Consider the following 22,433-nt stretch of genomic DNA (forward strand, 5'->3'; position numbering starts at 1 on the left):
GCACCTATGGAAGCAAATCAGTGACATGTTTTGAATTTTAGTAATTGAATTGTTAATATTGAAATTTAAACAGCCCCGAATTTGTTGGTTTTGATTTCACTTCTTTAAAATTGAAATATGAATTTATTTCAATATTTTAAAAAAATCTGATCCAAAAATTCAATGTTTGGAAATTCAGGTTGCTCAAATTCGAATGGTGAAATTCAGATCCCCCAAAAATGCACAGAAACACGGTTTGAAAACTCGTAAGTGAATGAATTTTAAGTAAATTATTACAAACGTTTTTTTATTCATTTTAGTAGAAGCTTGCAAATGTATTAGAAAACAAAGGTAATTGTTTATTTTGATATTACGGCTTTTGAAATCGTGTATTTCAAGCTTTTCAGAGTTATATTAGCCTAAACTAAGGCTCGTGTGTCAAGTAACGCTAACACAAACGCTATTCAGACCCGTGTGTCAAGTAACGCTAACACACAAACGCTATTCAGACCCGGTATAATGACACCCAACGGTAATGACGAAGCTAATTTGTGGAAAACAACAATTATAGTCAGCACATCACTTCGGGTATGTTCCAGTCAATAACTTGAGGAGTCTGATACTGTACTACAGTATCAGTCACACAGTAGGCCTACAGTCTGTAGGCCTACTGTGTGACTGACAGCGACGAATGAATGGAAAATTAACCCAGCTTGATAGCCTAGCTAGCTAGCTCTAGCGTATAGTCAAGTTGCCGTAGGCCTACAATCTCTAAATAGCATAGCTTGCTTCACTTCTAATGTAATAGCAATAGCTTAATTAAACGTTTAAAGTCATGTTAAATTTCAGGCCAAATAACTATTACCGAATGGCCTGGATAAATAACATGCAGGCACATGCTAGTACTGAATGTGATAAAACCCAATTAAGATTCGTCACTCCCACATTGCAATCTACAGAACCATGACGCTATAAGAATGCTCGGCGCGCAGCAGCATCGCATCCGGTTTTCAGACAGCGTCGAGCCAGGGGCCTTGGTTTTTCCTTTGTCAGGTAAACAACACACTCAGTGAGCATAAACATTGCTTATACTTGCACCAGCACGCAATGAGTTTAGCTCTGGCCCACAGCTAACGTTAGGTCGTTAATTACTGTGTCATGTCTTCAGTTAGATGATTGATTGATTAAGCTACTGCAGACATCACAAGTCTCCCGGAAGGTCCGGGAGTCTCCCGCATTTCAATAGCGGCTCCCTGACGCCCGCAAATGCAGTACAATCTCCCGGATGTCTGCTACTGTATTGAAAAAACATCATATGGCAACATTTCTTAATTGGTCACTGCAAGAGCTTCATATCACCCTTCAATCTAAACTAATCAGTTCAAATGTGATGAACTAATGTAGGATCTGGTTGTCCAGGAACTGCATTTCTGATTGTCAACCCACAAGAACTTCCAGAAGGGCTAGAAGCATCAGATGTTTTTGACAGGATTAAGAAGTTTGTGCAGGTCCACCGCAACAGTTTCCTTCTTCTGCAAGCCTCTTTTTATGGGAAGAAGGAATTGGAAGCCTTATCAGTGATTCAACAAAGGTAGATCCCATAAGGCTATAATGATAGACTACTTGTTGAAGTTTCACAAATCTAGAACTCTTAGAATATAGAAAATCAGGCTACAAAAAGGATAATTAAATGCACACGTGGACTTTCAACCAGTAGTTGTGTAACAATGGTGGTGCCTTGAAACGTAACGGTAAGTCATTGAGTGTATTTGTTAGAACTTTCCGGTCATTCGGCCCAGTTTTCAGAGGCACTCTGTCTTACAGATTCCTTGGTAGCAGTCTCCGTGTCCTGCCTGTTCGTAGCCATGCCGACGCAGTCAAGGGAATGCTCACCATCGCTAAGGTAAGAACAAAAGTCGGCGCTGCCACAGGATCAGGTGGGTGTGACGTAAACAAATCAACGCCAAAGAAGAAGAAAAAAAAGCAAGAAACACAGAACACCAAAATAAAGATTTCCCTCGGTAATAATGAATCTAGTTCGTGGCCGATGTGATTTCCCAGGCAACCAGTAAGCCGTATGTGGAGAGAGTGAGGGAGAGGATGTCTCAGGCCCGGGCACACATCATAGAGAGCAGCCCAGTGTGGGAAATGCTCCGAGACCGAATGCTCTGGTGAGCAGCAAGCTTGTGGTCGCAGGAACCACGTAGGTGTCAAGACCCTCGACCATACAAACCTGTTTCAGTTTGATGTTAAGGTCTCTTTAGATGGCGAGGCAGAGATCAGTTGTGTGTTCCAAGAAGGCAGTGCTGAGAATTGTTGTTGATGATGGACAATAAAGAAAGCGCTTTGTGAGGATTTGGTATTTTATTCACAGGCTGAATAGAAACGTAATTAGAAACATTGGAATAGGTACTCAGAGAGTGATTTAGAAGGAAGCAACAAAGTAATGCTTTTTTGTTTTTATTGCTGATCTTCTTTCTCTTCTGTAATCTCTTCGATGCGGAAAATAAGGCTCTCCATCAGATCAAATGTGACCAACGCGCTCTGCAGTACCTGAGTCCAAAAGAGTAACCGTTAATCATTATCTCATACCGTGGTTAAAAATAAACAAGAAATGGTGACATGAAGCCATGTTTCATTTAGGCTACCTGATACTGGATCTCAGGGGGCATGTCAGACACCTTTTCCTGTTTCACGGTCATGCTTTTGACCACCATGCTTGTTTCAGCCATTCTGGCCTCTTTAAGCAGAGAGAAGGAGGAACAATGTATTTACGGACAAGAAAACAGTTAACTTCTGTTTTAGGGGACCGTGTGGGTGAACAGAGTATGTGTACCTCTTGCTTGTATCTTTCGGTCCTCTCTCATGGTCTTGACCTGCGCTAAGTAGTAAGATCTTGACAAGCTCAGGCACACGCGCAGTAGCTTCAGGAAGTCGTCCTTAATCTTACACAGCTCCATCCATGCCCCTCTCTGGAACAGAGGAGAGGGTCAGGACCAGAGGGGGGTCAGGACCAGAGGGGGGTCAGGACCAGAGGGGGGTCAGGACCAGAGGGGGGTCAGGACCAGAGGGGCGTCAGGACCAGAGGGGCGTCAGGACAAGAGGGGGTCAATGCCTTGTGTTGTCATGAACGTCAGATATAGTAGGTGTTCTAACCGCTAAGCGACTCACAGTTCTCTTCCATTCCTTGTCTCTGATGACCAGGAGACGTAAAAGATTCAGAGACTCCATGATCCTAGGTGGAAAATAAAATAACGTGGGTAACATTCATGGAAACGTCACTTTTAAAGACCTGTCGTGGGTTTTAAATTTTCAGAGAAAAGGGGGAGGATGATGACAGACGCTTAGGGGTCAGTGCGACTGACCTGTCCATGCCGTGTAGCAGGTCAGTCTCTGGGCCTTGGGGCAAACACAGCACCAGGCTCAGCAGGGGGAGAAACTGGTCTCCCACAAACAGGTCGTTCATATTACCTGGCTAGAGGCACATGGACACACATAGAGGCTGACACACTTCGCAATGGGATTGATTTAATCATTCTAGTCGGGCTAGTAATCAGAAGGTTGCTGGTTCGATTCCCGGCTGTGCCGATGATGTTGTGTCCTTGGGCAAGGCACTTCACCCTACTTGCCTCGGGGGAATGTCCCTGTACTTACTGTAAGTCGCTCTGGATAAGAGCGTCTGCTAAATGACTAAATGTAAATGTAATCATTGCTGTTGTGTGGATGAGGCACATTTCTAAGGCATCTCTTTCCTTACCTTCATGGAGTATTCAACTTGATTTTTGATATTCTTGATCACATAACCCTCTACTCCTGCATGGCGAGTAGTTTTTAATATGCACCTGCAACATGAAATGTAAACTTAAAGGTCATTGACTGTGAGGAATTTTTGTGATATGGCATGTTGACATAGTAGTTTAGAATAAGTCAACTTTCTTTTCAATTTTGTATCGAGATAAACATCTAACCTGAAGAACTTGTGTTTTGCCTCAACATCCAATTTGTCTATGAAGAGCTGGAAAACCTTTAGACCTCTTTCTCTCTGGTAACATGAAAAATAAAGTGATTAAAGAGATAATTTTACAGCATCTAAAATAAAAACTGCCTTTTTCAAACAGCATTGTTTTTACTTACCAAGTGCTTGATTGGACAATCAGTCAGGATTTGCACCAGGTTCTGTTTCGGGTCAAAAACAAAATGAGTGACTTCATTCATTGCACAGTGTAATGTGAAGTCTTATCCCATATCTTGACTGAATCACCTGTGGAACTGTGTAAAAAGTATTCAGCTCCAGCAGCTCAACAGGGAGGCTGCGGTTTTCCACCAGCTCCAAGCTTTTGGCATACAAGGCCTGAATGAAACAGAGAGCCAAGAGGTTAGCATATAACCTCTCGCAGTACTACTCAGTGGTATCTGACATTTTTTACCACTGCGTCCTTACCAAGCCTTTGAGTAGCCAAGATTCATCCTTCCTGTTGGGAGATGAAGAAAACACAAACTTTAAGTCTGAGTCTAGTTCAGGGTATTACATCATTAACATGTTAAGCTAGTATCCTTTTAAGAAGTGTAGTTGACGAGATAAAATACCTGCTCAGCAACAGGTTGATATATTCCATGTTGCACTGCAGAACGAACACAGGACTGAACAAAGAAAGAAGGAAAGGGTTAAAAATTCCATCTTCATGCAAAAAAGGTTTTAACCCTTGTGTTATATTCGGGTCATTCTGACCCATTAGTCATTGTGACCCACCATCGTATTGCGACAACTTTACCACATACAAAAACAAAGTGAAACATTTTCTTTTAACCGTTGGACTGTCTCAGACCCCCCACATTGCAAAGGTTAAAATTAAAAATTAAAAAATTGTTTTTGTATTGGGTAAAATTGGGTAAACACAACGATTGTTCGTTATGAACCTTTGGGTCATGTGACCCGAAGGCAGCACAAGGGTTAAAATAGATCCCAGACGTTCTACTCGTATATTAACTGCAAAACGTTGCCATGACGCCGAAGCACTCAGGTGAGATCTCACCTGAAGACGGCTGGGAAGCTCTCAATGCTGATGAACTGGACGAAGATCAGGTACGCCAAGCAGGCACGAGCCTGGACCTCCCGAGTGTCGTCAGCCGCAAGGTTCTTCCTCAGAGAGCCGTAGAACAGGAGATCAGGGAGAGACTCCTGAACGACCATGAGGGTGACCTAGAATCAGTACCAAATAACCAGGGTCCGTGTGTCAGTCCCGGTGATAAGAAAAAGTGCACGCCAACCTCAGACTGTTTGTCTTTTAAAGTCATTTTAAAAGGGGGAAAAAAGAAAAAGGATATCCTGGCCTCACCAGTGTGTCTCTTGCGTAAACCCACATGGGTGATCGTTCCGTCGTGGCTTGGTCTAGTTGTGCCTGAAGGAGAGGCTCTCTAAGGCTCTCCATACAACTGTTAGGGGATAAAAGACGTCCCTCGTCAACAACAAGCCATCTGCTTCATCTCTGTGGTCTCCAGCCCCGACACCACAGCGTGTCCCTCCCCCATCGAGCCCGACTCCCAACAGACACCCCTGGAGGACACCTACAACTTGAGGAGCTCGGTCCTCAGCCCGTCGCCTCGAGAGGAAGCGCCGTCTCCTCTCCTCACCTCCTCCACAAAGGGCCTCAGGAAGGCGGTGAGGGCGGCGCAGCAGCGGCACAGGCCGTACGCGTCGTCCGTCTCCTGCTGGGGGGTGTAGGGCACGGGTAGCCTGGACACCTGCTTGTGCAGAGCCGACAGAGACAGGCCCACCGAGGGGGCCTTGTCCTCCCCCAGACGCAGCAGCGCTTCGGGGACAAACGAGGACGTCAGTGTGGCTTGCTGGCTCTCGTCAGGGGAGAGGTGGGGTTACTACAGGAGGCAGCAGAGGGAGCCAGACACCACCTAAGCGCAGCGTTGGACTACTGATCAGACCAAGGCTGTCCAGCCTTGTTCCTGGAGAGCTGCCTTGCTGAAGGTTTCCTCCCCCGTCGTAATCTAGCCCACCTGGTTATTATAATTTGCTGGTTGATGTGTTAAATCGGGAAGCTCTCTTGGAACAGGGTTGGAGACCCCTGGACTAGACTATTACACTTAATCGTGTTTGCTTTGTTGTTAGATGGGCAGCTGTTAAACATTTTTAGATATTGCCTAAATATGTGTGATGGGGAATATAAATTGTGATGTAAACCACAATTTATATTGATTTCTGTGCGAGCTAGCGGTTGCTAGGAGTCATTTCTAGGTCCTATTGTTACCTGTCTGAAGATGAGGGGTGACAACTGTGACAGTGTCTGCAATGGCATCAGGATGAATATCCTTTAATGTTTCAAGCAAAGCAAACAGGACCTCCTTTGGTCTGCATGTCTAGGTCGGAAAGTAAGAAAATAAACATGTACTCGTTGCTAAAGATTATCTCGTTGCAGGTTTACGATATCAGTGATTTTGTGAGCCGTTCCTCCTGCTCACCTTTGTCAGGTGTGTCATGATGATCTGACAGTCAGAATTATTCTTCCTCGGCGTCTCATTCACCAGAACTCCCAAGAGGCCACAGCCCATAGATCTCACTATTTTCTGAAAGAGAGAGCCGCACCTGTTATGGTAACTGTTTAGACAACACTATCGAGCGCTAAGCTTTGTGTAGAGAGCGGCATGTACTCTTTTGGGTGTGATTTTGACTGCTTTCTCACAGGTTGAGTAAGTGCAAGTCCTAGGCAAACGTAGCAGCTGGCGGTTTCTATGAACTGTATTGGTAGAGGAAAGCTGGTTGTGCTACTTTGACAAATCCTTCACTACTTAGTTGAAGTCCACAGATTTTTCATTTGCAAGTCAACTTTTGAAGCCATGCGAGTCTCTTTTAGCTCCTGAAAGGGGTTAGGAAAAACACTGACACATGCTTTGGGAAGTGAAGGCACCAGAGTGAGTTTGCCATGGGGATGAGGGACAACCAAGGGCACTTAAAGAAAGGCCATATCAAAGAGGGTTACCAGTGGAGCGAGAAATCTGACTGCATATCTACTGTTTTTCTCCCCCACACTTCTGGGTCAACAGGTCAACAAGCTAGGAGCGGTGGCAGAGTGAGGGTGTAAAACAACGAACAGTGACCACTCACTGTTCGTTGTTTTACCGGCTGTTGTCACTGACGACAGTAAGATGCGACTGTGTGTTCACAATGACTGGCCTTTGGGACGGTCAGCAGTCCTGCACTGTCAATATTATCCTTGTTCACGCCTTGGTACACCTCAGAAAGCAGTTACTCTTTATACATTTAATGTGGGATGGGGGTTGCGTTGATGTGCAGGTTATTTGTTTTTCGTTGAGAAGCAGTTACCTGGTTTTTGTCGTCCTGAATGAAATTCAGCATTTGGGCACTGTCACCTTGAGCAATGCATGTGGATCCAACATTCTGGAAGAGCTCATGGTCCTCTGGTTTCAAACTGTCATCTGGGGTATCTCGCTGGGAAAATGGTAACGGAAAGACAAACAAGGTCAAAACAAGCCTGTTCATTTATTTGTTATCGGTCTCTTTTCAGGAAGCCAGTCCTAGCTCGATTCGTAATCAAGAGAGTTAAGCTTTTCACCCAGGAATGCGATTTACTTGCGCGAAATACAGTTAGGCTGTTTTTAAAAACAACATTTCCATTCGAGGTTTATCCACTACAGAACACGTGTTGTATTTTTCCTTCCAGTAAAGCTGCATGTTGTATAAACACGGTTTCCTTCAGTGGTGACTTACCCATCTCTGAATGACATCATGGAACTGGTTCTCAGTCATTATCACCATGTCTCCACTGTTCTGACTTGGCTGTCAGTCCTTACAGGGCTTCCAACTGTAGTTTACAATCAAGAATATCAACCCTCTAATAAAGAGCGCAAACCCTGTCAGAGGACGTGCAAGTAGCGTATCCGGCCAAGTGTGAATTTGTTGAAAGGGTGTGTGTGAGACAGGAGGACAGTCGGTAAACCTCTTAGCCAGCTATGTGCCCGAGATGTAATAGGATTAAAGCAAAGCACTCCTACATGACTGCTGATAACAGAAGTGTCTAGAAGGCTGTAGTCAAGAGGTACTTGGCCACAATCCTTATGAGAGGCAGGAGGCATAGGGACTGTTGTGTTGTGCTTTCGACTAACCACCCCCACAATTGACATGGAATTAAACTAGATTGGATTCTACAGAACCAAACCAATATTTAGCAATGCCCACACATATGCTCCAGTGGTATATGACGATCTCTTAATGTGGTTTTTTGAACACAAATCTATGAGTCGTATGTTGATAAATTGTTCCACCGCCCACTCTCAAAGGTTTCGAAATGACGCAACCCATCTCTGTCTCCTCCACAACCCCAATGTTTGTGTAACGTAATATCCAACAATCATGGACTTCCTGCCTGTCAGACGGCTTAGCGGACGTACGGCTCGGACCCTGATTTGAGATGAATAGGGACAGCAGCCTGTTTGAACAGTTGGATTTAGCCAACATCTGCCAGTTGGGTCGACTCTCTGTATTGCGGCGTGATGAAAGCTTTGAACAAAAGCAGCAGCACGCACACAGCAAACAGACGGACACTTGTCGGCCCCTGATTTTGTCCATCTTAATTGTCGACTGCTGACTAGGTTTTGACACAGGCTGGTGCTAGTGGGGAATATCTCTTGGGTAGATTGTCACTTTGTATCATAACATTTTTTTATTTTCCTTTGTTGTGAAGTCTTTGAGAATGGAATCCAACCTTGTGAGAGTCTAAGGTAATGATTACAGAGAAATTATTTTTTTATTGGTTAAATAATCCATAATATGTATTGTAAGACAATACTGTACACTTTGTGTTTTCCCACTCATGGAACAGTGCCAAGAATACAAAGAATTGTTCTTTTTTTCCAGCAAGGGAAAATCAGCTCAACTTCACATCAATATTTGATTCTTTTAGTCAGTGCTGTAGATAAGAGCATTTACAAAGCTTCACCTCTGGAGGGCACTGTTTTAACAAAGTGATCTGGGAGATTGTCGTCCATTGTGCCGTTAAGGGAGATTCGTAAAAGCTTTGATGGACTGAAGTTTTCATAAAAGAAAATCACTTTTCACATGTAATTGGAAAAAAGTCCTAAATGTCAAAAATAATTCTGTCCCTTCATTTCAGAAAATCTGTGATTAAATAATTAACATTAGGACCACTGTTTACTGAACAGATGTATATGGTACTAGTAACATCTTGTACAAAGTCCTAAATGTAAAAAATAATTCTGGCCCTTCATTTCAGAAAATCTGTGATTAAATAATTAAGATTAGGACCACAGAACAGATGTATATGGTACTAGTAACATCTCGTACAGTATATGGTACTTTGCCCTAGTTATTCTGTAGTCTACATAGTACATTTCTGCTGCTTTTCCAAAGGCATGTGGGGAGCGGCTGCGTTCTGGTGGCCACATCACAGGTCACCGCTATCACATGGCCATGTATATTTAATTGGCAGAGCAACAAGAAAACAATTGTGTAACCCGACTACCTAATAGATTCATTGCTGTTTTAGAGGAAGCCAACTAGGTGTGTGGAGGTTTATCTCCAGAATGCTGCACTATTGTACAATAGACATAGAATTACAACGCATAACTTTTTTTTTTAAGGTTTGTTTTGGTTTAAATGACTAAATGTAAATAATAACATGACTAAATGACTAAATGTAAATAATAAAACCAGGTTATCAATAGTAGAGGTAGGTTCTAACTCAATGGCCTTCTAAATCCGTCCTTGCTTAATTTCAGTAAAATCCCCTTTAATTCCTGTCATGTTTTTGTGCTGTTTCAGCTTCCAGCTGTAAGATATATTGTGTGTAGAGCTTTCAGGTCAACACGAAGTCTCCTCTCCTCTATCCCCTAAACCATATTTATTTCCTTGGTGACCTCTTAGAGAACACAGGCTTGTGAGTGGACCATTTACCCCTTCAGCTCCCAGCCCATCCCAGGGTAAAGGACCATCCCCAGGGACGGCACACATGACTACGGTCGCTCACCAGACGTCGCCCCAGACCCTTGCTGCTTGTCAACAAAAAAAGCAGAAAAAAATAAAAAACACCCGTCCATGTTTAGTCCACCTCCCTCAGGTCTCTGCCGTCGCTGTGGCGGGGGTTTGATACATATGATTTCAAACACAGATATGCTCTGTTTTGATACAGCGTAGATTTACCGTTCGGATTGGGGATGGCCGTAGGAGCACCAGCTGTCGACAGCAAACGGTGAACGAGGCACGGAAATGTGACCTCCGTGTAGCGAACGGCACAGGGAAAACCGAACTGTGAATTTTCGCGGTAGAAGGTTGTAGAACCGTCCACGACGAGAGGTTCCTCTCACGGTGAACTCTTAAGTGTCGTTGTGGGTTTAGGGCTTGGAAGGCCTGGGCTTGGAGTAGTTTTGAGGGAACAGAAATGCCCTGGCAGACCGGGCTAATGGAACCCCTGGTCTCACAAGGGAACATTCTGACCCTGGCCCCCTTTTGTAAAAGCTTTGCCCCCCTGTACCAAACAATTCAAGGGAGGGGCTGTAAGGGAGGGGCCTGTCTACGTGTGTGTATGTTTGTGCACATTTGTTGTGTGTGTGTACATAAGTAACTGCTGTCGTGCGTACGTTGCCTGGCCTTTTTTTTACGTCTATCAACAAGCCGTAATGCTGCTTTGAACTAACAAAGTGGTGTGAGCTGAAAGCCACTAAGGAGCGACACAAAGGCGTGTTGGTCTGGCTCTCTCCTGGACATCAGCATCTGCCTGTCAACAGGCGCTGCCGGGGGAACAGCAACAACAAATCCATACCGACCGTAGCGCACAGCCTTTACCAGAGCCCGCGCGCCCTTTTGTAAATCGGCATTTTGATGACAATTACCAGTGTCGACTTGTTCCCAATCAATACACAGAGAGAGGGGACCTTAACAGACACAAGTAGCTGCCGCCTCGCTCCTGTTTCTCTGAGATGTGTCGACTGACACCCTGTCTGGCTGTGATCAATACCTGGCGTGTGTCACGGCTCACAGGCATGGCCGGGTCCACTCTATCATGGTGTGCGAGGCTTGGGTACCCCCGGAGACAGAGGCCCAGACTAGGCACAACTCCCCAGGGTAGAGGAATCGGAAATGTTACATGTGAACTGGCTGTCAAAGCGATTTAGTCACGGGCCCTCTCTATAATGTTTAGAGATGCTGACACTGTGTTTGGGGTTCCTGTGTCTCCTTGAGAGTGATGGAGGCTTTTAGGCTTTTTTTTGTGTGTTTTTCTCTTTTTATCCGTTTAAATGCTCGCTCAAGTGTTAGAATTCCTATTTCAACTGCCAGGGACATGTCCCCCACCACCTCATACCCAGCTAGAGGGCCTTCCCTCAGGCCTGCTGATCCTCTGCCTTCCATATCACTCGTTCTCATATCTTTTATTTTGCTTTTATTATGGTAAATTAAAAATAAAATAAATAGGTAGTCAGAATATTTATTTTACAGGTGAAAACAAAGTAGAATCCTTATTTTATTGTGTTTGTTTGCTAGTTTTTGTCTATTGTGTAAAGGATTTATTTGAGTTTCAATTATCATCTTAACTGACGATGGGACTATGCACCTTTAGTCAGTGTTGTTTGAATGCTCGAGCTGGGTGGGGCACATGGAGGAGAGGTAAAACTCTTGAGTAGGTCTGGCCAGATCAGATTCTACTTGTGATCATTAATGTTTCAGATGGTGCCAGAGGGCGAATGGGAGAGTCCACAGCGCAGCATGGATCTATTTCCTTTTACTGTGGCTTTGTCATTTTGGAACAATCCCACTGTACACACAACCATGGCAACCTGGGCCTTCACAGCCAGGGAGTTTGGCAATATAACCCCCCTCAATGTCGATTATTTACCATTACCGTTGTAAAAAAAAAAAATCATATTACATTGAATGCAGTGGCATCACTTTCACCTCATCATTTGATCAGCTTTACTATTTTCTTCTCCAACTATTTCAACTCAGAGACACCCGTGTCATGATTAGTCAACACTTTTATATTCGGGGAAACGTGCAGGATTTCTTTTTTTAAATTATTATAATATTATTATTTTTTTAACTCGTCAGGTTTTTTTCTGGGTTTCCTATTGAGTTTGTGCGTCCAGTGGATGTCCTCTGGGGCTGGTAACTACTTACTGGCTCTCCCCCCTCCATGGCCGTCCCCATGCTGGCCTTACTGCGCTTTGATCCTGCTGCAGTCTGACACATGACCGCGCACCCCCCTGAACAGGCATTAGTCCGCACTTCAGCGAGCCCAACATCTGTGCCTCCCAGGTCCTCCTCTGCTCAAATCATTCATTAAATCAGAACACAAAAAGTAACTTTACTTGAATGCCTCAGCATAAATATTTGATTATTGCTGAGAATAAATCTTTGGCATTTTGTACTCCTCCTCTGGTTCTCGTTCTCCCTTATAGATCCCCAGTTTCTCTCTCTCTCCTCCCTCTTCTTATCTCTCTCTCTCACTCCCCTATTTGGCCACATGCACACGCTTGACTTGGTCATTTGTGAAATGGATCTTATTAATTTTTCAGAGAGATTCATAGCTGCAATCAGACCTGGTTAAGTGAGGGACTGGATCACCAAGCAACATCCAGTGCTTCAATGCCCCCTTTTAGATCGCAAGCTGTTTGCAAGGACAAAACTACTACAGATACGTCCACCAGTGATGCAGAGGGAGGAGAGGCACTAGAACAACGTGACGCATCACATCACGTTTTCAGGTCGGGAGGCGACAGATAACAAAAAGATGAAATGTAAGATTCGTAAAAGCCTTGCGCTGTAGACGCCACGTAGATGACAAAACGTAAGTGGTGTAAGAACCTGTATCCTTTATGAATAACGAACAAAGTGAATCAGCTCTTACATGAAAGGCTTGAAAGCTCTACCTGTCACTTGCGTTCTGTGGATTTCCGTGTCACATGTTGTCTATCCTCTAAAGAGTGCCCTTTTGTTATCAACCCTTTTAACAGAAGTGAATCCTTTTAGCACAATACTCGGGATTCATTTGTTATTAGGCGGGACTTAAAATAAAGATGAAACAAAGCTGACACGACAAGGGACCGGTACTACTGTAGACAAGCTAAGAGGATTTAGGAAGGGGGAAAAAACCTGTCTTTGTGTTAGTGGAAGGTCCATCCCGAACACGGTAAATGTGTAGAACAGACCAGAGGGTCCTGTCTGCACCAATGGGAGCAGAGGAATCTGAGGAGTTCTGTGGTCGGAGCTGTGCTGTAAAACCCCCCTTCTGTTTTTCCTGAGTGACAGCTCACATCCAAATAGTGTAGTGATATGTAATGCTAAATGAACCGGATAAACATAAATAAAATAAGAAGACCGCCACACCAAGCCCCTCCTCCTCCCCCCCCCCCCCCCCCCCCCCTTTAAACTGGTGGTCCTCTCCCCGGACACATGCTGTTCAGGGCCTTGGACTCTCCGAGTAGGGCTAATGGAAAGCTTTCAGGGCACGCTTGTCTTGTGTGGCCTCAGCGCAGCTCTGCTGTCACTAGTGTACGGTCACTGCTAGTGGGCCGGCCCATTTTCTCTTAAGAAGCTCCCCCCACCCCCACCCCCCAAACCCTAGTGCACACACGAACACACACACATACAAAACACCTCACGCCAGCCTCTCTGGAGTGAGGAGGAAGTCTGACAGTAGCTTAGGGACTTGTCATGTTAAACAGGCCTGAAACCAGTAAGGGCTTCTACCGTGAGCATACAGGACGTCCCAGATGGGACAGTCTGGAGAAGGACCTGACACTCTCCCATCAGCAGTAGATCTTCGGCCTTTTCAGTGCAAGAGAAAACATTGGATTATTCGCAGGATAGGAAACCAATAGATAACTGTAACTGTTGTATAAAAATAACATGTAATGACAAACATGTTAACTCTTGTATTTAAAATGCTTTATTGTCTTCATAGCTGTGAACAGTTATAAAGAGTTCAGTGTGTGTGATAAGCCAGGTTAACCCTTGTGTTATCTTCGGGTCATTCTGACCCATCAGTCATTGTGACCCACCGTCGTATTGCGACAGATTTACCGCATACAAAAACAAAGTGAAGCATTTTCTTTTAACCGTTCGGCTGTCTCAGACCCCCCACATTGCGACGGTTAAAAGAAAATTATTTTTATTTGTTTTTGTATTGGGTAAAATTGGGTAAACACAACGATGGTGCGTTATGAACCTTTGGGTCATGTGACCCGAAGGCAGCACAAGGGTTAATGTGGAGGGAAAGCCGGGTGAAGCCTGGGTCGGGACTCAGAGAATCTGTGTATGCCTGGCCACCTCTTTCCCCCCCCCAACCAGCGTGTTTCGGCTGTCATCTGCTAACAGTGGTATCTCTTGTTATAATTTTTTCCCCCTATTCTCCTGCCTTTTCTTTCCAGATTCATGAATAATTTGTGTCTTCGCCTTGCTGCTTGATGACAGCTGTGCAGTTGGCTGGCAGTCTATTTTTCGGATCAGGTGAATAATGAATAAGGCATTGCAACAAAAGAGCCAGCCCCAATATGAGCCGTGCACCCCCCCCCCCCCCCACACACACACACACACACACACTCACCTCCTCCACAGTCCACCCACCTCTGCTGTCCTGACAGTCAAAGGGGAGGAGGCAGGTAGAGGGTGAAGCAGTGCTCTATCTCTCTCACACACACCCTATGCTCTTACCTGCTAGCATAATAGACCCAGAGCTAACCAAAGGGGTCCCAGCAACTAACAACGGCACAAAGCGCTTTTTGGCTTTGACGCGATATAACAGACATTTTTTCCTCTATGCTGGAATCAACATATCCTAGATTCTTGTGGAGGGTCAACTAAGCTACAGAGAGATGTTTGTCCAAACAGGACTTAATGAGATTTTGTACTGTATTTAGTATTAATAAGGCTATAGGCTAAACGAATATGATGATTACAGTGTAGATGTGTACAGTGGATGTGTACAGTATGAGTAGTTGGCTATGTAACACTTAACTATGAGCAAGGCTGTGAATTACCTCAATTGAGAGATCTGAAATGGTAAAACCGAAGCATGCCTTAAAGATCTCTTTTATATTTGATGCGTTATTTGACATGAATAATAAATTGTTCAGACCACCAGAACCGGCACTCTGAATTCTCGAACTGCACATGTACAGTATGTTCTCCATGTCACGAGAGACCACTGTAATTGCAATGATTGTAGAACAGTCAGTTTCAAGCGTGTTTGTGCAACACGTATTGTTTGTGTGTGTGTGTGTGTTGGAAGGGGATTGAGAATCAGGGCCTGGACTCGGGCCTGGATTCCGAACCTCAGAATGCAGTACTCTGATTACTCAGACACTCAAAATCGATTGAGCCGTTCCAAGACTTTTTCTATTCATATTTGATATGCCTGGGGGCTGTGGGGTAATGCTCTGAAACCAGCCAAGGGCCTTGGAGGAAAATCTGGCCAGCCTAATGGCTTATTTGACTTTGCTTGAAAAGCCTTCACCTCTCTGAGTAAACCACGGGATGGGTGCAACTGAGACTAGTCTACTGGGCCTACAGTAGCACACAAACGAGCCATTCTGTTTCAGATATGACAAACTGTGATTCACTGTTGATCTGAATGAAATAAATATTTGTTTTAATCCACAACAGAGTGAGACTTTTGATGAAAAAACACAACAGCATTCTGGCACAAAGCCATGTGGAACCTTGATTACACAGACCGTTTGATTTAAGCTCAGAGTTGTACGTGACTTGGGGGTTAAAGAGCTTGAGGCTACCTCAGAGTGTTTAAGGCACTTAATGGAAAGGATGCCTTTCTTCCTGCAGAAATCCTGGCTCTTCGGTGAATCTTCTTACCAACCAAGTTGACAGTTGGTGACAGTTGATGGACCAATGTGAAAGTTGGGGGCCAGTCACACCAATCACCAGTCAGTGAAAAGACTGAATCAGTCTGATCTTGGAATACTTGAATAAGGAAGTATAATTGTAAAGTAAATTTGACAAATAACCTCAATAATTTGACAATTATGGAATTTGTTAGAGTAGTTCATAAAGCTTAGAATGTATGGAGGGCTAGAACATCATACTGTTCATACTGACAGATAATTCCCGCACATATACTCACACACACACTCTCTCTCTGTGTATCTCTCTCTCTCTGTGTGTCTCTCTCTCTCTCTGTGTGTCTCTCTCTGTGTCTCTGTCTCTCTCTCTGTGTCTCTCGCTCTCTCTCTGGTTAAATAAGCGTGCATTTTCCTGTAGTCCTCAGTCTAGTCATCTGGGGGTTTAAAATATTCAGTATTTTCGCAGGCCTGAATGTTATAGGATTTGGGGTTAACTGAACCATTAAAAATCCTTGTGAGTCAGTGATTTCAATCAATGTAAAAGGAAGACTTCCTGATTGAGTCGTCTCACTCTTGCCTTTTTAGCTAAAATCATAACAATGGCGGTCAACTTAACCTTGGACACACTGTAGAGACATGGCAGCTACTGTTAATAAAATCATGATGGACAATGAATGAATTAAATGTATACTATTTTGAATATGTAGTATTATCCCGTCAAATATGCTGTGCTTCATCGATGTGCACCTTCTTATGCTTTGTGCTTTTTTGTTGTCCATTTTGTTTGTTTTAAAACAATGTGAAAATGTTGAGTCAATTCAGGGGTCCTTACATTAAAGTCAATGTTTTGGCAGATGAACCCGAGCAGTGCTTCAGATTGAGATGTTGCCTGTGTGCCTTTGATCCTTGCTGTGCCGTTTTGGGTCTGACTGTAGATCCACAGGTGCAATTAAATTCCGTTCTCAAAACTTTACTTCACAAACAACGGCCATAAAAGCATGTGAGTAGTCAGTCTAGCAAGTTGGCAATGTTTACGGTGCAAACAAGTGACTTTGGACTGCAGAGTCAAAACAAATAACTTGTCTGCCAGATGACAACTGGCAAAAATTCCATACTATACTCTTTGAATTCTATACTCCAAATATTATAATAGATTACATATACGGTACTTATAAAATATTTGAACGTGTGTAATATGTGACAAAAGGTATGGTTGATGTTAGATGCTGTTTTGTATTTAATTTATGTGGACAACTAGAGGGGAAAAAAACTAAACTTTTTTTTATAAACATGAACACAAATTGGCTTGGTAGGCAAAATGAATAATTCAAGCATGGACATAATCTTACTCCAATCTTTCCTGTCTGATGCCGCCTGAAAACGATGCCTGTGACACCATGACATGTTGTGGTTTCCTCTCAGAGTTCAGTAAAATAGCCAAAGGCAAGAAAGCACTTTTATAGAGCTATTAGTCCGTTGAGCAAGGAATAAACGTAGTCTATGCGTGCCTTGCATTGTCTCCATAGATTTTTTTAAATCAATTTAAGACGAAATAACTTATTTAAACATTTATCCATCGCAGTCCATCCACATTCACTTTACCACGACTGCAGACCTGAGGATCGTGTTGGAATAAAAGGTATCAATAGACTGTATAGGCTATTGTTTGATTGATTTGAAAATAAAATAATTATTTTTAGTTCCTGATTTCTAATTCAGAAGAGCATTTTATTGTTATTTTGACTTCTTAATTTTTGTGGGAATCAAGACTATATCGTTATTTAAAATGCATTAATATGGAATAGGCTATCGCTCAGAATTCTGTTCACCCTGACTGGATTGATGAACACTATCACAAATGTAAATCAAATAGGCCTACATAAAAAATGTTTTCATTTAAATATTTTATTCAAACAAGAATATGTTAAATAAATACGGTTTGACATTTATAAACAACATCTTAATATACAGAAGCTGATATTCTCTATAAAAAACATGTGCAATTTGAAAAGTAGGATGGAAACAACATGGCTGAATTAGTTTATGAAAATGAGTAGGTGAGCTTATTCTACTCCTCTAATAGGCTATAACCATCATTAAATCACATTGCCTAGCATTGTGTATATCATGTTTTGCCCGCATTCAAATCCTTGAACTGAAAACATAAATAGGCCCTGCCTACATTCTTTGGAGAAACGCTGATTTTACGAATGTCAAAACACAATCGCTTGGTTTGTTTTATTGCTAATCCAGTTATTTAGGCTTGTATAAATATTTAGGGTTCAGACAGTTCCGCCCCATGGTTTCGGAACAGTTTTGACTTGAACCTAGACTTATCATAGCATAGAATGTAATCAACTTCGCCATAGCCTATAATGCTTTTGCTGCCTAACAAATCCGAATTATTGTAGAAAAATGTTATTCGAAAGTCGAAGACATAGTTTGTCCTGCTATAACAAAAGGCGTGTTGCCTTACATCTTTAAAAAGTGTAAGGATAGAAACATTCTTAATTTTCACTCTCTCCGTGTTCTCCAGGTTCCAAACTTTCAATAAAACCACATTTCCCTAAGGTGTTTTTGGAACAACATCGGTTACAGAAATTCAGGTTCTTTCAGATTAAAAAAATGCTGAAAAATTACAGGGATGGAAACTTTTTTCAAGTGGTTCGTTTTTTTTTCTTTTCGATTAGTTCTATAGCAATTAACCTAGTTCTATATATATTCTTAGTGTTCGGTGTCCTGGTCCTTAGACTATGTTTGTGGATATGGCTTTTCATTTGAGGCCATGTTGTGTTTCTTTGTGCCTTCTTAAGTCCACTTTCCTCTGGAATCCCTTTCCACAGAGATCACAGCCGAATGGTTTGAAGCCCGTGTGTTTTCGGCTGTGAGTTATGAGATTGGAGCTCTGACTGAATGCCTTTCCACACACCTGACATTTATGCGGCTTCTCACCTGAGGAATGAAAACGTTTACATTAACCAGCATGTCAACTTGCATTTCATAAAGACGCAATTGCCAATAGCCTATATATCCTATTGGTAGGCTGGTTTTAAAAATAGATATCGAGTCTACTTGCCTGTGTGGATGAAAGTGTGCTTTTTCATGTCTGATTTCTGATGGAATCTCTTGCCGCAAAACTGGCATGGGTAAGGCCTTGTGTCAGAATGGATGAGAAGATGCGTAGACAGGGTGGACGACCTTTTGAAACTTTTGCCACAGATTTTGCAGTCAAAACTTCTTTCCTGTTGAGATATAAAAAGTGTAGGTTTATTTTCAATTAACACCTGTAACGCCACGGGGCAACGAGTGAAGCCAAATCATTTAAATACAAGTTAACATGCGGAGTTAACATACTTGTGAGTGCACTGCTTTGTGTTGTTCGAGACTGACAGCGTGCCCGAAGGTTTTGCCGCAGATTTCACATGCAAATGGCCTTGTCCCGCTGTGCGATCGGCGGACATGAACCTCTAATCCGTGTGGAGTCGAGAACACCTGCGCAATAAGAAACAGTATAGGACATACAACTTAAAAGGATGTAGAAAAAAATACATATAAGAAAGTGTGTTTTGAAACATCATTAACGACAAAACGTAGAATTGAAGTCGCTTACCTTGCTGCATTTGATGCATTTATAAGCACCATTAAGAATAAGACGTGAGCACAGCAAGTCAGTCTTGATTTCAGAACTTTTGCCATGAATGTTTCCTTCTGTAAACAACGCGGGGATAGCGTTTCTCTCGAACAGGCCGGCGGAAGCCCTGTAATCACTGTAATTTTCTGCTCCAAGATTTCTCTCTGTAAAGAGGGATTGTTCGATGCTCCGGTCACTATAGAAGCCTAGGGGTGGGTTCCTCTCCACGTCAATGTGGTGATGGTAGGGCTGGACCAGATGTCTTGTATCAGATCCCGGATAAGACGTGCTCCAAGCATAAGGCCGAAACGGTACGGCAAAGGGCTGCGTCTCATCCACCGAATGTGATAATGATTTCTCGGAATCAACTGTTGGAAGTGAACGAATCTGATTAGGGCATTTGGGGTCTGGACGCATGGGCCTATGTAGGCTATAGGTTATCAGTATTCACACAAGCGACTATAAATATGTAGGATATGAAATAGACTAGCCTATTAACTGGGCATATCTCTGAATGCAATTAGACTGGCTATGCAAATGTATAACTTTTTGAATGAAAAATTGGCTGTTATTTTATTTATTTTATTATTTGTCTATTTTAGGTAGGCTAGCCTAATGATAGGGTGTCAGCGGTCCGTGTTCTCTACCTGGTGAAGCTGATGGTGATGGAGGCCGCCACAAGTCTTCATAATCTGGAGACCGATCGCACACACCATCCCCACAGCTGTACGGCGACTTGGAGGAGAAGTCACCGGTGTCCGCCAGATGAGAGTGCGAACTGAACCCGCTTGTATCGATAGCATCTGTGTCCTCTGGAAATTTACTCTCTGTAGTCAGATGTGAGAGAAAAAAAAACTAATCATTTCGGCTGTGTAGTGACCAAAGTGAGAAGCATCCATTTGTGAGGAAAGAGGATAAAAAATTAAGTAGGCCTACATTTGATTTCGATTAACTGAGACTTGCCTACAAAAATGTGTAGCATAACCCTTAAACGTCAATAATGCCAAGTCTCAGCTATATCCTTAACACGAACATAGTTGCATAATTGTGGAATAGGTCTTTAGTTAGAGTGGTTTGTTTTGTGATTAATAGGCGAGTTCCGTGGAAATGTGTCACGAAAAGATTTTCTACCAAAAAAAACATAGAAAGGAAATGGGTGGCCGACAGCTCGTCAGCACCTCACATTATTTTGTCAGTTAAATTAACTAAACTTTTTGTTTTAGCATTCTTGTATTTTTTAATTCCTTTACAATTCCTATGTAGCCTATAGCCTATCTGATCAACATATAGCCTAGCCAGAAACGTATGTCCACATACCTGCACATATATGTGCTAATACCGTATCCAATCTGTTGTTGTCATCTTCTAAGGACCGGTGCTGGTGATAGCTGTGGGCTTTCTTACTCTTCACCAAAAATGACCGAGGCATGCTTTTCCGCCTCTCCTCGTTCAGCCTTATTGATATATCCAAAATCACTTGTGATCCAGAAATCTGCAAGTTTCCCGGGTGCAGCCGCTATGTTTTTATCCCTGAAAGGATTTAAAGACCACTGGTTGAGATGCATGGTCATGTAGGCTATAAGAGATTTTGGATAAGGAGGACGCATGCGCAAACTCACCCTCCCCGTCTGCCAGGTGTTGCGCGGGACAGGTGCCCGAGCAAGCGCTCCCTGCCGCCTCGCGTCTGTGATTGGTCCACCCTAGAACAAACGCAAGGCAGCTCTCGCGGATCAGACTCTCCATCTCCAGGGGGAATTAAAGCCCATGGCAATCAGGATAAGTGATACACTGCTTTATCAATGTGTTACTCAATCCCTGGTTCCGGGGGGCCCGAGGAAATGTGGAGACAAGCAGAGAGCCAGTCTGGTGTAGCACTTTTCAAGAAATTATGCAATGTGAGTTTTAAATAGTACAGGTTATATGCCATGGGGATTTTATAATAGCCTAACTGCAAAATGCGTTTTCAGGTTTAAAACTTAATCCTTAAAATGGGCTAATGTTTACGTTTGGATGGGCCAATAAATAGGCCATTTATAGCCTATACCCGAGATGAATCACGATTATATTATTGACGATAAATTGTGTCAGTGTTTGGGCTACTTATTTCTCAACAAGGTAGGCAACTATTATTGTTTTGATAGTCTAGAATTTCTGACTTTCAGAACTGCATATAGGCCTACCCTATTCTTAACAGCAACAGTCACTCTATAAGCCTGTAGGCTAACCGCAGTTTCGTATTTCTTTTCGTAACTAATATTTGGTCTGGCCTGCCAGTAACAGAGGTGCTCTGTTCACCTGTCACACTCGGTACGATTATTGCCGGCTGAAATTCAATTGCGCACCGAACCATAGACTATCATCTCTCGCACCAGCAGGGTCTGTCTGATACTTCTCCTTGCCTACAAGATTTAACAAAGACGGCGCGTGCCATCATTTCATACATGTACTTGATATCCTACCATATCCATAACATTGTACATCTTAGTTTGATAGTTGTCAATTAGATTATCGTTTGTCGTTAAGGTAGGCTATGTCACTATCCTCTATGATACAAATTATTTTTTCTTCTGCGACATGACAGTTTTACGACCAGGTGAAAACCATAATAATAAACTATTTTGTAGCTTATAGCCTACAAAGGAACAGTAGGATAGCTAAATATATAGGCCTAAGATATGGGCTGATGAGTTTATACTCTGCTAATTAGTCAAATGTTGGTTGAGCCTACTATTGGACAAGTTTAGCATTGATGTGCATCTCAATCCTCCCTCTCCTAGTATGGCCATTATCATTGACACGAGAAACACGACCCTTACAGGAAATCAAAGCACCAGGCCCTATGTAGATTAGACACATTACCACAAGGCATCCGGGCCTACATTTAGTTCGAAAAGATATGCAGGCTACCGATAAAAACGAAGTCGTAGGCTATGGCTCGCCACAAACCACTGATGCGTACCTTAAACCCGTCACGTTTTTTTTCTTA

At 43.0% G+C, this 22,433-nt stretch overlaps 3 protein-coding genes across 3 annotated transcripts; 1 reads left to right on the top strand and 2 right to left on the bottom strand.

The window, feature by feature from the left end:
- Nucleotides 1-498: 498 nt before the first annotated feature.
- On the top strand, nucleotides 499-2,154 carry LOC136936614 (protein SPO16 homolog). The gene is made up of 5 exons (XM_067230222.1): nucleotides 499-567; nucleotides 939-1,032; nucleotides 1,399-1,570; nucleotides 1,804-1,882; nucleotides 2,041-2,154. Exons 1-5 carry the CDS (start codon nucleotides 499-501, stop codon nucleotides 2,152-2,154), a joined length of 528 nt encoding a protein of 175 aa, XP_067086323.1.
- A 285-nt stretch (nucleotides 2,155-2,439) lies between these two features.
- LOC136936616 (glomulin-like) lies at nucleotides 2,440-7,756 on the bottom strand. The gene is made up of 18 exons (XM_067230223.1): nucleotides 7,718-7,756; nucleotides 7,313-7,438; nucleotides 6,451-6,555; nucleotides 6,240-6,348; nucleotides 5,549-5,789; nucleotides 5,316-5,412; nucleotides 5,013-5,179; nucleotides 4,567-4,620; nucleotides 4,421-4,451; nucleotides 4,241-4,330; nucleotides 4,114-4,155; nucleotides 3,948-4,021; nucleotides 3,737-3,821; nucleotides 3,345-3,454; nucleotides 3,151-3,214; nucleotides 2,816-2,951; nucleotides 2,628-2,719; nucleotides 2,440-2,532 (listed from the first exon to the last, which is right to left on the bottom strand). Exons 1-18 carry the CDS (start codon nucleotides 7,754-7,756, stop codon nucleotides 2,440-2,442), a joined length of 1,755 nt encoding a protein of 584 aa, XP_067086324.1.
- A 10,833-nt stretch (nucleotides 7,757-18,589) lies between these two features.
- On the bottom strand, nucleotides 18,590-20,876 carry gfi1ab (growth factor independent 1A transcription repressor b). The gene is made up of 6 exons (XM_067230766.1): nucleotides 20,765-20,876; nucleotides 20,095-20,274; nucleotides 19,427-19,815; nucleotides 19,171-19,308; nucleotides 18,893-19,058; nucleotides 18,590-18,768 (listed from the first exon to the last, which is right to left on the bottom strand). Exons 1-6 carry the CDS (start codon nucleotides 20,874-20,876, stop codon nucleotides 18,590-18,592), a joined length of 1,164 nt encoding a protein of 387 aa, XP_067086867.1.
- Between the last annotated feature and the right edge of the window lie 1,557 nt (nucleotides 20,877-22,433).

The sequence above is a fragment of the Osmerus mordax genome, chromosome 27 (assembly GCF_038355195.1).
Source record: "Osmerus mordax isolate fOsmMor3 chromosome 27, fOsmMor3.pri, whole genome shotgun sequence".
NCBI lineage: Eukaryota > Metazoa > Chordata > Actinopteri > Osmeriformes > Osmeridae > Osmerus > Osmerus mordax.

Bases quoted from the DNA above. Each gene is read 5' to 3' on its own strand.
- LOC136936614 (XM_067230222.1), top strand. From the start codon at position 499: ATGACACCCAACGGTAATGACGAAGCTAATTTGTGGAAAACAACAATT. The intron at 1,033-1,398 runs GTAAACAACACA...CTGGTTGTCCAG, and splicing joins CTTGGTTTTTCCTTTGTCAG to GAACTGCATTTCTGATTGTC. The intron at 1,883-2,040 runs GTAAGAACAAAA...GTGATTTCCCAG, and splicing joins GAATGCTCACCATCGCTAAG to GCAACCAGTAAGCCGTATGT.
- LOC136936616 (XM_067230223.1), bottom strand. From the start codon at position 7,756: ATGACTGAGAACCAGTTCCATGATGTCATTCAGAGATGG. The intron at 3,822-3,947 runs GTTAGATGTTTA...TTCATGTTGCAG, and splicing joins GCAAAACACAAGTTCTTCAG to GTGCATATTAAAAACTACTC. The intron at 2,952-3,150 runs GTGAGTCGCTTA...CCTCTGTTCCAG, and splicing joins ACAAGGAATGGAAGAGAACT to AGAGGGGCATGGATGGAGCT.
- gfi1ab (XM_067230766.1), bottom strand. From the start codon at position 20,876: ATGCCTCGGTCATTTTTGGTGAAGAGTAAGAAAGCCCACAGCTATCAC. The intron at 19,816-20,094 runs GTAGAGAACACG...CACTTCCAACAG, and splicing joins ATCACCATCAGCTTCACCAG to TTGATTCCGAGAAATCATTA. The intron at 18,769-18,892 runs GCAAGTAGACTC...TTCATTCCTCAG, and splicing joins GCACACTTTCATCCACACAG to GTGAGAAGCCGCATAAATGT.